The following is a 15344-nucleotide window of genomic DNA, read 5'->3' on the forward strand; positions in this document are numbered from 1 at the left end:
TTGTCACAGGGGATAATTTGCACTACCGGCTTCCCCTTCCAGAAGGTGGCACAGGGGTTAATTTGCACTACCGGCTTCCCCTTCCAGAAGGTGGCACAGGGGTTAATTTGCACTACCGGCTTCCCCTTCCAGAAGTTGTCACAGGAGATAGTTTGCACTACCGGTTTCACCTTCCAGAAGGTGGCACAGGGGATAATTTGCACTACCGGCTGCACCTTCCAGAAGTTGTCACAGGAGATAATTTGCACTACCGGTTTCACCTTCCAGAAGGTGGCACAGGAGATAATTTGCACTACCGGTTTCACCTTCCAGAAGTTGTCACAGGGGTTAATTTGCACTACCGGCTTCCCCTTCCAGAAGTTGTCACAGGGGTTAATTTGCACTACCGGCTGCACCTTCCAGAAGGTGGCACAGGGGTTAATTTGCACTACCGGCTTCCCCTTCCAGAAGTTGGCACAGGGGTTAATTTGCACTACCGGCTTCCCCTTCCAGAAGTTGTCACAGGAGATAGTTTGCACTACCGGTTTCACCTTCCAGAAGGTGGCACAGGGGATAATTTGCACTACCGGCTTCCCCTTCCAGAAGGTGGCACAGGGGATAATTTGCACTACCGGTTTCACCTTCCAGAAGTTGGCACAGGGGATAATTTGCACTACCGGTTTCACCTTCCAGAAGGTGGCACAGGGGATAATTTGCACTACCGCCTTCCTCTTCTAGAAAAGAGCAGAGGGGTTAATCTGCTCCACCCTCTTCTTCTTCCAGCAAACATCGCAATGTTCAGTAGCTCTCCATCGTCAATCTCACGAGCCCCAACATTCAGGTACGTGACGTTGTTTTCTCAACTAAAATTAACCCTCCCAGTGCCCTACCCGATTACAGACCAATTCAGATCTTAGTGGTCACCCCGTGCCCTTATAAATCTCAGCGTTCATCCTACAAAGTCCGATCACAAGGGAGAAACACAAATAGACGAAAAACGTTGCCCGTATTGAAACGGCTGTTAATCGTATGGACCTAAAAACTCAATTTCCCTGTACAAGAATACGGGTAAACCGTATGGGTTGACAGGTGGTCTGTCTCGTTCAAGTAGTTGCAGAAAGTACGTCGGGAGTTTCACTTCAGAGGTGGATAGGGTTCACGTAGTTTGTCCAAAACCTCGGCCACCAGTGATGAGCCTGGCACGGATGCCAGCCAGGGTCTTGGGGGCCGTCCATATATGACGTCACGCGATTTTAGACGATGTTTTACCCCCCCCCCCCCTCGTCACACGGCGTCACAAAAAGTCCGACCCCCCCCCCCCCCCTCAAATATGACGTCACAAAACTCTGCCCCCCCCCTCCCCAAAAATAAAACATGCTTCAAATCGCTTGAAACTATTGCCATTGTAGTGCGTATTTAATGTGGCGCTGCACTCTGATGTTGTAGGAGAAAACATTTATTAAAAAGTCGATTTAATTCAGTAGAACGTGTTGTCTATATTTATACTGGTAGGAACCTCCTGGTTACACCAGCCCACAGGGGACTATTGTGTCCGTCCGTCCGTCGTGCATCCAAAAATGGGAGGGGTGGGGCTGGGTGGAGGGGAGGGTGGGGAGGGGCTGGGTGGGGAGGTGGGGGGTGGGATGGGTGGGGCTGGGTGGGAGGGGCTGGTCACCCCGTGGTGCCCTTATAAAACTCAACGTTTAACCTACTCACGCCGGCTTGTGCCCGCCCTCACAGTCGGCCATATTTGCGGAATACACCACGCCGCCGTTGACCCTGACCATTGACCGAGCAACCCAACGTTCCTACCAGCTCCCTCCGCAGGAATGTGTTTTAAAGTTGCGCATTTTGATGTGACGTCACATTTCTCAAACCCCCCCCCCCCTCGTCACACATCGTCACAAATGTCTGACCCCCCCCGCCCCCCAGGTGCGTGGCGTCATTTATGGACGGCCCCCAAGGTCGAGCGGTAGCTTCAATGCTGCCTCGGCGAAGTTCGCTGCGTTTCTCACCATCGCCGTGACTCGCTGGCTAGGAGATGTTAACTGACTCACCTGGTATACAGGAGGTCGTGGGTTCAATCCCGACCCTGACGCCTGCTGCTGTATATTTGGTGTATGCATGTTCGCCCCGTGATCTCGTGGATTTTTCTCCGGGTCCTCCGGTTTTTTATTCACTCCACATTTAGAAACATGCGCTTAGAGTATTTGGCTGAAGTCCACTCCACTCCCGTGGCTTCCTGTGCTGGCGTGAGGACGTGACGATTCGGAAATACAAGATCATGGAAAATTTAGCTCTGTCGCTCCATCAAGACATAACGGAACCCCCACGCCCAAGAATTATATCCAGGAAGCCTTCCTGGATACGCGCCTCCGCCGTGGCAGCTGAAAATAAAGACACTGGCACTCGATGGCCTTGAAGGGTGAACGGCTACGAACGTGGCAAACGAGAACATCGTATATGGGACCGTCCGTAAATGACGTCACGCGATTTTGGACGATTTTTTACCCCCCCCCCCCCGTCATCACACGGCGTCACAAAAAGTCAGACCACCCCCTTAAATATGACGTCACAAAGCTCTGCCCCCCCCCCCCCCCAAAATAAAACATGCCTCAAATCAATTTAAACTATTGTCATTGTAGTGCGTATTTAATGTGGCGCTGTACTCTGTAGGAGAAAACATGTATTCAATAGTCCATTTAATTAAGTAGAACGTGTTGTCTATATTTATTTAAAGTTGCGCATTTTGATGTGACGTCACATTTCTCCCCCCCCCCCCCCTCGTCACACATCGTCACAAATGTCTGACCCCCCCCTCCCCCCTAGGTGCGTGACGTCATTTATGAACGTCCCCTTATATCCTCTGTGGCGTGGCTGGCTCCGCGCTTATCCACGACCACCTTCTCGAACCGTCGAGCAGGATCTCGGCCCTAACACGTGACCACGCCTAGACCCCACCTGGGGCCCCTATGTAGACTTTACCGGGCACGTGTCCTCGAGGGTCAACCAGAGTGCCATGGCCTATAGTAACCCAATTCCCTTGACACCCCATCCTGTAGGGGTCGGCACTGCACGCAGAGCGTGGTGCCATCCAGCACTGCCAGTCAGTGCTCACCGAGCCCCTCTAGGCCCCCACGTGTACGTGGTGCCCGCGATGTCGATACATCGCACGCCGTGCCTCTCGTAGCCGGGCATTGCACGGTGACATCCGCGATGTCACTACACTTACATGCCATCGGAAAGTCGAGTATTTGGCTATTGATTTTCGCATAAGCCACTTCGTTGAGCTGACATTTGTGGCCAGGTCGCATCTGAAAAAGAGCTATATAGCTCAGTGGGCCTTACCTGGTAAAATACAAGTTTTAGTTTATAGTTTAACTCTACTTGTGGTCAACTTGCACTACGGCTCGGGGTAGAACTTTCCGCAGCAGAGTGACTCACAACCCCCTCCTCTACACCAAGGACCAGGAACATGGTCACTGCTGGGCGTCGTTTCTCCGTTGCGATTCCCTGCCGTCTGGAACGTGGCCATCGTCCTCACTGCACGTTTGCAGCAGCAGCAGCAGCGTCCAATCCACTCCGACTTTTAAGAGACACTTAAAAGGCCCCCACCTCTCTCGCCTGGATATGGAGCGACACCTGCCTCAGAACAACGGTCATTTATGTCCATGGAATATCACGTGCATTACAAATTGCACTTAACTTGCTTTTTTTACAAACGATATGGCCCAGTCCTACAACACAGGCCATCTGAAGGGCTCAAACTAGGACCTGACCGCATGCCCACAAACCCTTCGCTTTATTTTCAGGGCTCGGCTGTTTCCGAAAGGAGCCACAAACACACCGTTTACCAGCTTGGATTCTGTGGCCAGATAAGCAACTCTTTTTTGTGGTTCTGTTGAAACAGCAACACGTGTACAATGCTGTTTTGATAAAAGTCCAAGTGTCTTTCTGCTGATCTGAGCAAAAAAGCAACACTCCTCTCAGCTGGTGGCCACGATCCAGTGGTGGAGATTCCTCGTTCCTGCGAGTTCGTTCATTGTCTGGAGGTTGTTATCGGCATTCAGTGATTCGTCTGGCAGTTGTTTTCCAGTTCTCAAGGTGTAGGCATTCCACTTTCTATGTTATCAACCCCTCAGTAATCTTCTTTACTCTGACCTCGACTTCATTACCCTTACATTTTACATAGCATGGGCAATATTTCCGTGTTGTTTCTCCATGTCATCTAGTTGCAAGCCATACATATTCTTAACTTCCTCATGATTTATTATGTTTAAGAAACTATCTGGGCGTCCTGTTTGCGCCGGCACAAAAAGGTTGCTTTCATTCAACAAATTTCGCAGCAAACGCCCCTCCAGCAATAAATCGCCATCTCCTGCGAAAACCTGGCAGGACCCTCCTGGAAACGAGTCATGAGACTCGGTGTGAGGCTTTCTGGATAAACAAGCGTAATGATAAAACGCAAAAATTCACACGTATTAATATTTTTTTCTGTTTTTATCAAGGAACCAGGTCTCACATCGGTAAAGTGCGATCGGGAATACTTGTTAAACCATGTTTGCACAAGAGATAAAACAGTTCCGACTTGCCTTCCAATAAAATCAAAAATTGAATGGGGGGGTGGGGGAGGGAAACGCTTTATTTACTTATTATTTATATTTACTACTTTTCATATACTATTTGTGCGCGGTTGCAATTTATTTTGCTCAGTCGGTGTTAGCCACTGAGGTCGTGACGGGTTTCTTTTCTCATTCCTGTTGCCCCATGCCCCCTGTATCGTTTTCGATCTGTTGTAATGTGCCCTCATGCCTACTTTTTTGAGGGTGATATTGGCACGTATAATAATTAATTAATTGACGATCAGCAGTGCCAAAGCTGATCTTGTTATCCACAGCCTTCTTGGAATCTACTGCTTCCACCATTGTTCATTATGCATGATCCAATAAAATGGAATTCAGTAGATTTGAAGCTTTTTCGTGACTGCAAGGATTCATACTCTTAGGTTTTTTCGGTAAAGTCACGTAGGTAAAAATAAATAATAAAAATAATATAAATAATAATAGAAATAAAATAATTAAAATTCTAATAGAAATAATAATAGAAATAAAATATTGATTTCTATTTTTATTATTATTTATTTTTACCTATGTGACTTTACCGGAAAAACCTAAGAGTATGGAATTCAGTAGTAGTTTTACTCCCTGCTATGATGTTTGGTTGCTGATTACTTCCAATCTCCATGACTTGCCTTTGTCACACTCATAAACAGCGCCGCAATCTCAACTAGGCACTTTCACTCTAGATCAGGTCTTGGACTTTATGACCATTTGTCGTTTGTGTATCGTACATAGTCGCGACCTAGACAGCACGATCAGATCTGGGCACGTTTCATATTCGGTAGATTCATCTTTCAACGCTTCTGGCTAACATGCCCCTCGCCACACCTATTCAACTTGGCATTCGACCGACGCTGTCTGTGCAAAACAATTATCTCGATTATGTCATCAGTACGTTAATTAATAACAACAAACGTGACTTCTGTAGTGCAATAAAATGTCTCGTTGGCAAAAACGTATTATCTCAGATGAACAATTGCGCACAGGCTCCTGGAAGAGCACCGTTTCTTTACGCCTGCTAGCACAGCAGCACCCCCGCCGCTAGCTGCGTTTCGCCTTGCGTGCCGGCGCTCTGGTCGGCGTGGCCGCCATCGCGACCAGGGCGCACGCGGCCCCCAGCGCCGTGGGGGCGGCCGCCCCCCCGCAGTGCTGCGCCGCCCCCCCCAGCGCGGGCGCCAGCACCCTGGCGGCCGACGTCACGGCCTGGCCCAGCCCGAGGGTGGCCCCCGCGCCGCCCACGCCGGCGACGCGCAGCTGGCCCTCCGTGAGGACGACGCGGCCCACGGCGCTCGACGCAGAGAGGACCACGGCGCAGGCGGCGGCTCCCGGCAGCCCGGCCGCTCCGGTGGCCAACGCCAGCATGGCGGTGGCCGCCGCCGCGCACGTGACCCGCAGCGTCGCCTCCGGGGAGGGGCCGGCATCGTAGACGCGGGCGAGCGACGAGGTAGCGGCGCCGGCGGCCGCCGAGAGCGACACGATCGCCCCCACGAGACGGGGAGGCGCGTCGTGGTGCGTGCGAAGCCACGACGTGAAAGCACCGTGGTGCAGCAGGTACGCGCACGACATGAGGAAGCGCACGGCGTGCAAGCACCGCCCGCGGGACGCCTGCTGCGACGGGTTCTCCTCCTCGTCGTCGTCGTCGTCAGGGAAAGGCGCCTCGGTGCCATGCACCTGATCGTCGTCCCGACGAGCCGGAGCGTCGTGCAGCATCGTGGTTTCCGCTAGGTGTTTGGCGGCTTGAGCCGAGGTCTGCACCCCTTTCCCAGTCTCCGGGTCGGGGTCGGGTAGGAAGAGGCAGACAATGCCTGAACAAACGTGGGAAATGAAAGTTACTCGGCTGCAATCGAATACGAACGTGCAATGGGCACAAATCCAACAACGGTCAATATTAATTTACCCAAAGGCAGTGGTGGAGACGCGCCTACAGCAGACGCCGCGATGCGTTACCTGCGTTGATGAGAAACAGCGCCGCACACAGGAAGGAGAGGAGAGCGAACCCCCCTGGCCGCTCGGCGATGAGCCCCGCGCACGCCGGGCCCACGACGAAGCCCAGGCCGCTCACGGCGTTGAACCTCCCGAGCAGCACAGGCCTTCGCTCGCCCGGCGCCGTCACAGACAGTAGCCCCCGGCTCAGAGACTGCGTGTGCTTAGACACACCTGCGTGTGTGTGTGTGCGTGTGAGATCAACAGTGTGGGGAGCGGTGTTGCAACTGTTAGTGCTACGCTGCGCAACAAACCAAGCTACCCGAGTTCAATTCCCGCTCCCGGCCAACACCAGTGATGATGATTATCTGAACCGGTCCTGGGCCTCCCCTCGGTCAACTCAGCCTTAAATGACTGTCTGGTGCAGTGTGTAAACATCACCACTAAGGAGACAACGGCGTGTGGTGCTGGCCACCCACCCCGTTGTGTGTCGTGCTGACCTTCATAGGCGCTCGCTAACAGCAACTTCCTCTAACAATCTGCTAAGGCTATACGGGGGATGTTTGTCTTTTGATCAACACAGTGGCAACAGGAAATGGTGCACGGCTCAGACACGCCTATGTGTCTTAGCCCAACACAGCGAGGTGAAAGTCCAGCATGGGAATTTGAATGCACGGATTTGCTGGGCACGTTCATCCTGCTGCGATGAACAAATATCAATGGGGTTGCCGTAACTTGTTTTTTCGAGTCGTTGGGTATTTTTCACTAAACCCTTAAGAATCCTAAATATGACTTAGGTATCTTCTTGGTTCTTTCGGTAAAGTCACGTAGAAGGGAAATAATAAAATAATAAAAATAAAACATAATAAAATACAATTCTCACGACGTTTCGGCCACAACGCAAGCAGCCGTCCTCAGGTGAAGAACAGGTCTGTCGGAAAGACGCTGCTTGCGTTGTGGCCGAAACGTCGTGAGAATTGTATTTTATTATGTTTTATTATTTTATTATTTTATTATTTCCCTTCGACGTGACTTTACCGAAAGAACCAAGAAGATGAATCCCTGCAGTCACGAAAGCTTTAAATCGAAATGACTTAGGTACTTTAAATGTTACCAGTTTTTGACCTTTTGAAAACGATCTTCCTAGCTCAATGGACCTGAGCCCAAAATACATTTACCAACCAACGCGGCGAGGATTTGCAATTAATCCTTAACAAGGATCCAATGCGCAATACCTAAGCGTGGTCTCGCTAGCTACTGCTGGTCGTGTTGTGCCCATTACAACCCACAGCCGCTCCAGCAGTCGTCGCTTCGATGGCCTCTCTCCTCCCACCGCACAGCTCTACCCAAACCAGCTCAAGCCTCACATAAATCGCACGCGACTTCTTTGTGGCCACCCCAGAGGTCGCAACCGGGTACCCGATACCCGTACCCTACCCGATACCCGGCTACCCGTTTGCGACCCTGGTGCGGCCGGGTACGGGTACGGGTAGACCGTGAGTAACTGGTGAGTAACTGTTTGTCACTCATTTCCCAACGTCTTGTCTCTTCTCACAATTCAAGTTCCTAGAATCAACCCACCCACGCCTGCAACATGGCTTCATCCCAGAGGTCGCAATCAGGTACCAGATACCCGTACTCTACCCGTACCCGGCCGGGTATGGGTAGGGTACGGGTACGGCCGGGTACGGGTACGGGTACCCGTTTGCGACCCTAGTGCGGCCGGGTACGGGTAAGGAATCAAAACCCGTTTACGACCTCTGGGCCACCCCCACCCAGAATCCCTCCGCTCTCTCCACCGCCCCCCTTGAAACCCAGATGCTGCTCCCTGCAGCAGCTTCTTCCTACATAGCCTCGTCTCCCCTGAGCCTTGAGTTCCATTTCTCCATTCCCTGACTGGCACATGCACTACCAGAACTCAGAATTTCGGTTAGAGGTGAGGCTTTCCTGGGTAAAAACCAACGGAGCAAATAAACAAGGCACTTTCACCCGTAGTAGGCTTTCGCAACCGATATCCATTATGGAGGGTTTTCTTTGGGCTAGGTCGTGTAAATATAAATGTGTCGTTAAACCCGCTACCACCCGAACAAGCCAATTGGTAAGGTTTATCACGTAAACAAAACGTGCCAATTAGTGACTAGTTCAGCACACCGGCTGTGTGTTGTAGAATGAACCCACAACATTTACAACGCAGTACGACGTTTCGGCGGTAATCACAACAACCAGCCTCGTCAGGCGAGGTACTGCACGCACCTGTCGGTTGGTCATCACAGGAAGCTGTAACCGTGGCGGGCGGGGATAATGGCAAGGGCATCACTGACCTAACACCGCCCTCGCGACGGACATCCCCACCGGGCTGGTTGCCAGGCCTTGTATGAAGTATCCCGCGGCGGAGGACAAGAGGCACAGCACCAGGCAGCGGCGACGGCAGCCGGACATGTCGCTCCATCTGCCCTGCACACAGTTCCACGCACAGAGACAAAGATCCCTCACCCCCCCCCCCCCCCCCGTGTATCCTGAAACAGACCGCTAGGTCAAGTGCTGTTAGCGAGCACATATTGAGGACAAAATGGCACACGCGCGGGTGATCGGCAATGACCATGCCCGGCCACCTTTGTCTCCCCAGTGGCGAGGTTTACACATTGTGCCAGGTATTCCTTTGAGGCTGAGTTGAGCTAGAGGAGGCCCATGGCTGGTTAAGATAATTTTCACTAGTTTTCCCGTGAGTGAGAATTTAACTCGGCTTGCTGGGTTCCAAGTGCATAGTGATAACCGCTGCTCCACCACTCTCCACACAAAGACATCGACTGAAAACGCATTTCTTGAGAACTGCTCTTTGTATTTAGATTGTTGTCCTTCCCCCGCACCTCCGATTATCACGGTTGGCTAAGTACGGTGCGAAAGGAGTTCAACATATAATATTACATACATATATACACACACGCACACAGATCACTCAATGAACACCCTCCCCGCTGAGTCATACAGAGGCCCGGGGTTAAGTGATATTAGTAAACACATATTCAGGCCAACACCGCACATGACAGGGTGATGTGGCTAGCACCATACCCACTCATGCCAACTGATGTTCGTCGGGGCCAGAAATCAATCCCAAAGTTGTTAGCAGGGTGCCAGCACAATTGGGATTGCAGTCACAGACACACATACAAAACACACGAGCCTGCAAAGTAAAGACATTGCTCACCACAATAGGGCTGGAGAAGAGCTGGAGGAATCCGTACACGGACCCTGAAAATGCACCACGTGCGACATGTACACACGACGAGCTGTCAGTTTTTTTGCATCGGCAAAGGGGCAGCCATGCAATGTACTTGCTCGCACCTTTGCTGGCGGAAGGAGCACCACTAAAAGAAGGGTGCTCTGGAGCTCCCGTCGTAGTTAGTAATTTGGCCTACTCTTCCACGCTGGCCAGACATCCTTGGAGGAGGTGGGAGAACCCACACTTTACCCCGCCACACGAGAACTGCCGGTCGACTCGCCGTGGTGAACCGTTTACACTGCAGGGTGCAACAGAGGTTTCTCCGGTTAGATTGAGTGAATATAAAATGCGTCGTTAAACCTGTCACCACCCGACACAGTCAGTTAGTAAAGTTCGTCATGAAAACAAAACCTGCCAATTAGTTACTACGGCCCAACCGTGTGTTGGAGAGTAAACCCACAACAGTAAAAGTTTTGTTTACGTGACAAACCTTACTCATTGGCTGTGTTTGGTGGTTGCGGGTTTAACGACACATTTATATTTACGCGATATAACCCAAAAACACATTTATTATGGATAATATTGGTCGTGAAAGCCTAGTACGTGTTAAACTGCACACAGGTGTTGGGGATGAGAGTAAGAAAAGCTTGCACCGTTGTTTGGACTGGCGACCTCTGGATCGCAAGACTAGTGGCAGCATCCCACAATTATTTTGTACGGTACTCATATTTGAATTCTAAGTGCCAATGTCGAGGTCTGCTAACCAGGACGAGAGGGCTTCAGAATGAGATAACGTGGCTCTGCGCTACGCTGCAAGTAGGCTGCTGCAGGCTGGGGAGTTGCGATCTCTATATATGTACGTATGTATGTTTAACTTCTTTCACACCATACGTAGCCAACCGTGCTAATCGGAGGTGCAATGTAGCCGCAGTGTAACCCATTTATGAATAGCAGAGTGCTGCAGAGTGCAGTGTAGACCATTGAAGGGAAACGGAGCAGAACATACAATTCAGCGTGGAAAGAACCAAGTGCCCCCTGTTCGAACGAGCAATGCGGCAGTGCTGAGAGTCATCCTGAGCCAGTGGTGTCAATTCCACATTGTCATGACAAGGCCAGTCCATAGAGGGATCATTGGCTGAGTCGACTCAAGTGCCCCCAGTGCAGTGTAGTACAGCGTAGTGCAGCGTGTTACACTGTGATGGAGTGTAGTGTGGGGAACTGTGCAGATGTGTGCTGTAACTAGTGCAGTGTTCTTCATTGCAAGGCCTTTAGTGCGGCCGCTGACGTGCGGCCCCCGACAATACACAACATATCATCATCGTGTTGTCATACCCCAATGGTTTCAAACGTGTGGCGGCCCTCACACACTGATGATGGCTTCGACGAAAGTGCCCCTCCTGAAAATTAGTGAAGAACACTGCTCTAGCGTGATGCAGTGTGAGTTGGGGGTGCAGCAGAGTTCGCAAACGGGTTTTGATTCCTTACCCGTACCCGGCCGCACCAGGGTCGCAAACGGGTACCCGTTCCCTGCCCGTACCCGTACCCTACCCAAAATGAGTGACAAACGGTTACTCACCAGTGACTCACGGCCTACCCGTACCCGTACCCGGCCGCACCAGGGTCGCAAACGGCTACCCGTACCCGGCCGGGTACGGGTAGCCGGGTATCGGGTAGGGTACGGGTATCGGGTACCCGGTTGCGACCTCTGGGGTGCAGTGCGTTTAAGTGCAGTGCAGTGTGATGGATGGCGAGGTGCGGGCGCAGTGATGACGCGGCGTGGCACGTGACGCTGTACCCAACAGCCCTGCCACGAGGTGGCTGGCCCCCAGCTGCGTGGTGAGGTGGTGATGCAGCAACGGCACCACCAGACTCACGCCAAACAGATCCTGCAAGAACGGAGGAATTCGGTGAATGGGTCAATCTCTTCGGCATGAACAGAATAGGGTTTGTAATGTACTATGAAGTAGGGCTATTTGCCGATACGTCACCTATCAAACATTGTTTTTATTTTAAAGCCACGAACAGGGTTATTGACGAATGTGTCATTATTTTAACACCGTTACAAGATACCAATTCGGGGTATCGCTACTCAAACTAGCACCAGTCTCATTCTGTCCAGCTTATTTTTTTTTTGTAATTTCATCGCAAGAAATGACATTGATTGGTAATTATACTCACGATGCAATATTTAACAAAACGTACAATATCGCGGATTTCATATCGTTGGCGTGATATATCGAGATCGCCGTGACGTCACACTTCACACTTGCCGCGCATGACGTCACAACGCATCGTTGCCGTGACGACATCGCGCATGGCAACCCTCGCATCCGGCACGCGTGACGTCACCGCCACGTCACCACCACATTTTCCACCCCACCAACCCCCTCTCGAGTCGCGGGAGCGTCTCACCAAGAACCCGATGCTGTTGATGAGCGCGAAGAGCGGCGGCGCGGCGTGTCCCGCGCGGCTCACGATCTCGCGGGGCCGCGGCCTCGGGTCGGCTGCCGACATCGCCCCGATGGAGGGGGTCGGTGGGGGGGTTGGTCCAGAGGCCACAGCGCTCGCCGCCGCACCCTTCACCTCCGTGCCGCCTGGTGCCGGCGCGCGCTCATTGGCCGCGCGAGGAGCACGTGGCCTCGTCACGGGGACTGTCAAATATCTGGCAGTTCAGCATCGGGGTTATGTCCATAATAATGGAGGTTTTTATGGTGTAGATCGATCTAACCCAGTATCGGTTTATCCATTATAGAGGTTTTTATGGTGTAGATCGATCTAACCCAGCATCGGTTTATCCATAATATAGGTTTTTATGGTGTAGATCGATCTAACCCAGCATCGGTTTATCCATAATATAGGTTTTTATGGTGTAGATCGATCTAACCCAGCATCGGTTTATCCATAATAGAGGTTTTTATGGTGTAGATCGATCTAACCCAGCATCGAGTTTATCCATTATAGAGTTTTTTATGGTGTAGATCGATCTAACCCAGCATCGAGTTTATCCATTATAGAGGTTTTTATGGTGTAGATCGATCTAACCCAGCATCGAGTTTATCCATTATAGAGGTTTTTATGGTGTAGATCGATCTAACCCAGCATCGAGTTTATCCATTATAGAGGTTTTTATGGTGTAGATCGATCTAACCCAGCATCGAGTTTATCCATTATAGAGGTTTTTATGGTGTAGATCGATCTAACCCAGCATCGAGTTTATCCATTATAGAGGTTTTTATGGTGTAGATCGATCTAACCCAGCATCGAGTTTATCCATTATAGAGGTTTTTATGGTGTAGATCGATCTAACCCAGCATCGAGTTTATCCATTATAGAGGTTTTTATGGTGTAGATCGATCTAACCCAGCATCGAGTTTATCCATTATAGAGGTTTTTATGGTGTAGATCGATCTAACCCCAGCATCGAGTTTATCCATTATAGAGGTTTTTATGGTGAAGATCGATCTAACCCAGCATCCGTTTATCCACAAGAGGTTGTTGTGGTTTAGATTCAATCCACAATAGAGGGTTTTTTATGGTTTAGATTTCATGGTTTAGATTCTAATCCATAAAAACCTCTTGTGGATAAACTAATTCTCGGTAGATCAATCTAACCCAGCATCGGTTTATCCATAAGAGGTTTTAATGGTTGAGATCGATCTAACCCACATTGGTTTATCCATAGGTGTTTATGGGTTAGATCGATCTAAACCACCATCGGTTTGTCCATAAGAGGTTTTTATGGGTTAGATCGATCTAACAACATCGATTTATCCAAAATATAGGTTTCTATGGGCTAGATCGATTTAATCCAGCATCGGTGTATCCATAAGAGGTTTTTATGGGTTAAGAGGTTTTTATGGGAAGATCGATCTAACCCATGAACACCTCTGTTATGGATAAACCAATACTGAACTGGTTTATCACGATCTAACCCAAAAAAACCTATTATAGACAATATTGGCCATGAAAGCCTACGTGTTAAGCATTGGTTTAGTTTAACACGCTTGCCTTTTGCGACCAATATCCATCATAAATATGTTTTGATATATTTCTAACCCAAAATGAAATATCTAGCAGTTCAGCATTGGTTTAGTTTAACACGCTTGCCTTTTGCGACCAATATCCATCATAAATATGTTTTTATATATTTCTAACCCAAAATGAAATATCTAGCAGTTCAGCATTGGTTTAACCATAATAGAGGTCTTTATGGGTTAGATCGCATAAAATATAAATGGACATTGACATCTCCCCATCTGTTCTTCGCAGTGGTGGCATCACCTTTGCTCTATTTAAGACCGAAACAGGAGGACTTCTTCACGATTCTTGTTAATCACTTGGTGAAGCTGGTTGTTGTTGTAATCGCCAGCGAAACGTCGAGCTCGAATTGTAAATGTCTGTGGGTTTACTCTCCAATATACTGAAGTAGTAACTAATTTGCACGTTTTGTTTACGTGACAAACTTACTAATTGGCTGTGTCGGGTGGTGGCAGGTTTAACGACACATTTAGAGTTACGCGATCTAACCGTTTTTTTTGTATGGATAGCATTGGTTCGATCAAGGCTCACTGCTGATTCATGGAATATCGAAACCCGGTTCAGAGTTTTGCTTATGTTGAGTCAATTGTTCCAGCAAGGGCGAGTACTGATGATACACTGTTTGGCAAAACACACTCCAGTTTGCTTGTGTTGACCCCAATACAAGCGTGCCCAAATCTCCTGGTGAGACAATGAATACCGAAATCAGTTCACTGAATAAATACTGATGACATTATGCACTCTCACAAGGCCTCGCGGTTGGTCCCTGGGAAGTGTACAAAACACTTTTTTCATGTGGAAAGAGATGGGAAGGCGATGTATCGTCTGCTGCTATGGTTAAAAACGTACAATCGGCGACGTTTCAGACAAAGACGCTTCACAGCACATAAACGTGAGTGCCCGTGGTGACAAGATGTTAACTCCCTCGCCTGGTATACAGGAGATCGTGGGTTCGATCCCGACCCTGATGCCTGTATATTTGGAGTTTGCGTGTCTCTCTTCCCGTGGACGGGTGGATTTTTTCCGGGTTTTCCCACCACATTTAGAATCAACTTCACGCGTTTAGAGTATTTGGCTCCTATATATTTGTGGCCAGGTCGCTTCTGCTAAAGAGCTATATAAATCAGTGGGCCTTACCTGATTAAATAAAAAAAATAGTTTAGCCGTTTTTTTTAGTTTACGCTTCAAACTGATGGTGCTTTTTACCCTGAGGTGTTTTTCAAATTTATGCTATGTACAGAACTTAATGTTGGTCACAGCACTTGACATCTGTGAAAAAGAGCTTCATAGCTCGTCGGATTTCTCCAGGATAAATAAATCTGATTCTGCCTTGAGTAATGTTCATTATTCACAATCAGTAAAGAAGGGAACGTTCTGGCTGGAAGAAACCAGGAGACTTTTGGTATTGATGATAAGCTGTATTCGATTATTCGTTCAAAATAATTAATCAGGTGACGTTTCGGGCAACGACCCTTCAAAGCACATAGATATGCTGTCACTATCCTAGAATCTCACCCGTATCAAAAATAAACACCGCATTCGAGATCCAAAATCACCTCACCTCC

At 49.5% G+C, this 15344-nt stretch overlaps 1 protein-coding gene across 1 annotated transcript; it reads right to left on the minus strand.

Annotated features, from left to right (window-relative positions):
- Nucleotides 1-5143: 5143 nt before the first annotated feature.
- Nucleotides 5144-12348, minus strand: SLC67A2 (solute carrier family 67 member 2). The gene is made up of 6 exons (XM_078878322.1): nucleotides 12154-12348; nucleotides 11537-11627; nucleotides 9727-9770; nucleotides 8843-8975; nucleotides 6546-6755; nucleotides 5144-6403 (listed from the first exon to the last, which is right to left on the minus strand). The coding sequence occupies exons 1-6, from the start codon at nucleotides 12253-12255 to the stop codon at nucleotides 5640-5642; spliced, it is 1344 nt and encodes a 447-aa protein (XP_078734448.1). The 5' UTR covers nucleotides 12256-12348; the 3' UTR covers nucleotides 5144-5639.
- Between the last annotated feature and the right edge of the window lie 2996 nt (nucleotides 12349-15344).

This window comes from Lampetra fluviatilis, chromosome 50 (assembly GCF_964198595.1).
Source record: "Lampetra fluviatilis chromosome 50, kcLamFluv1.1, whole genome shotgun sequence".
Lineage (NCBI taxonomy): Eukaryota > Metazoa > Chordata > Hyperoartia > Petromyzontiformes > Petromyzontidae > Lampetra > Lampetra fluviatilis.

Bases quoted from the DNA above. Each gene is read 5' to 3' on its own strand.
- SLC67A2 (XM_078878322.1), bottom strand. From the start codon at position 12,255: ATGTCGGCAGCCGACCCGAGGCCGCGGCCCCGCGAGATCGTGAGCCGC. The intron at 8,976-9,726 runs GTGAGCAATGTC...AACTGTGTGCAG, and splicing joins TCTTCTCCAGCCCTATTGTG to GGCAGATGGAGCGACATGTC. The intron at 6,404-6,545 runs GTAACGCATCGC...ACGTTTGTTCAG, and splicing joins GCTGTTTCTCATCAACGCAG to GCATTGTCTGCCTCTTCCTA.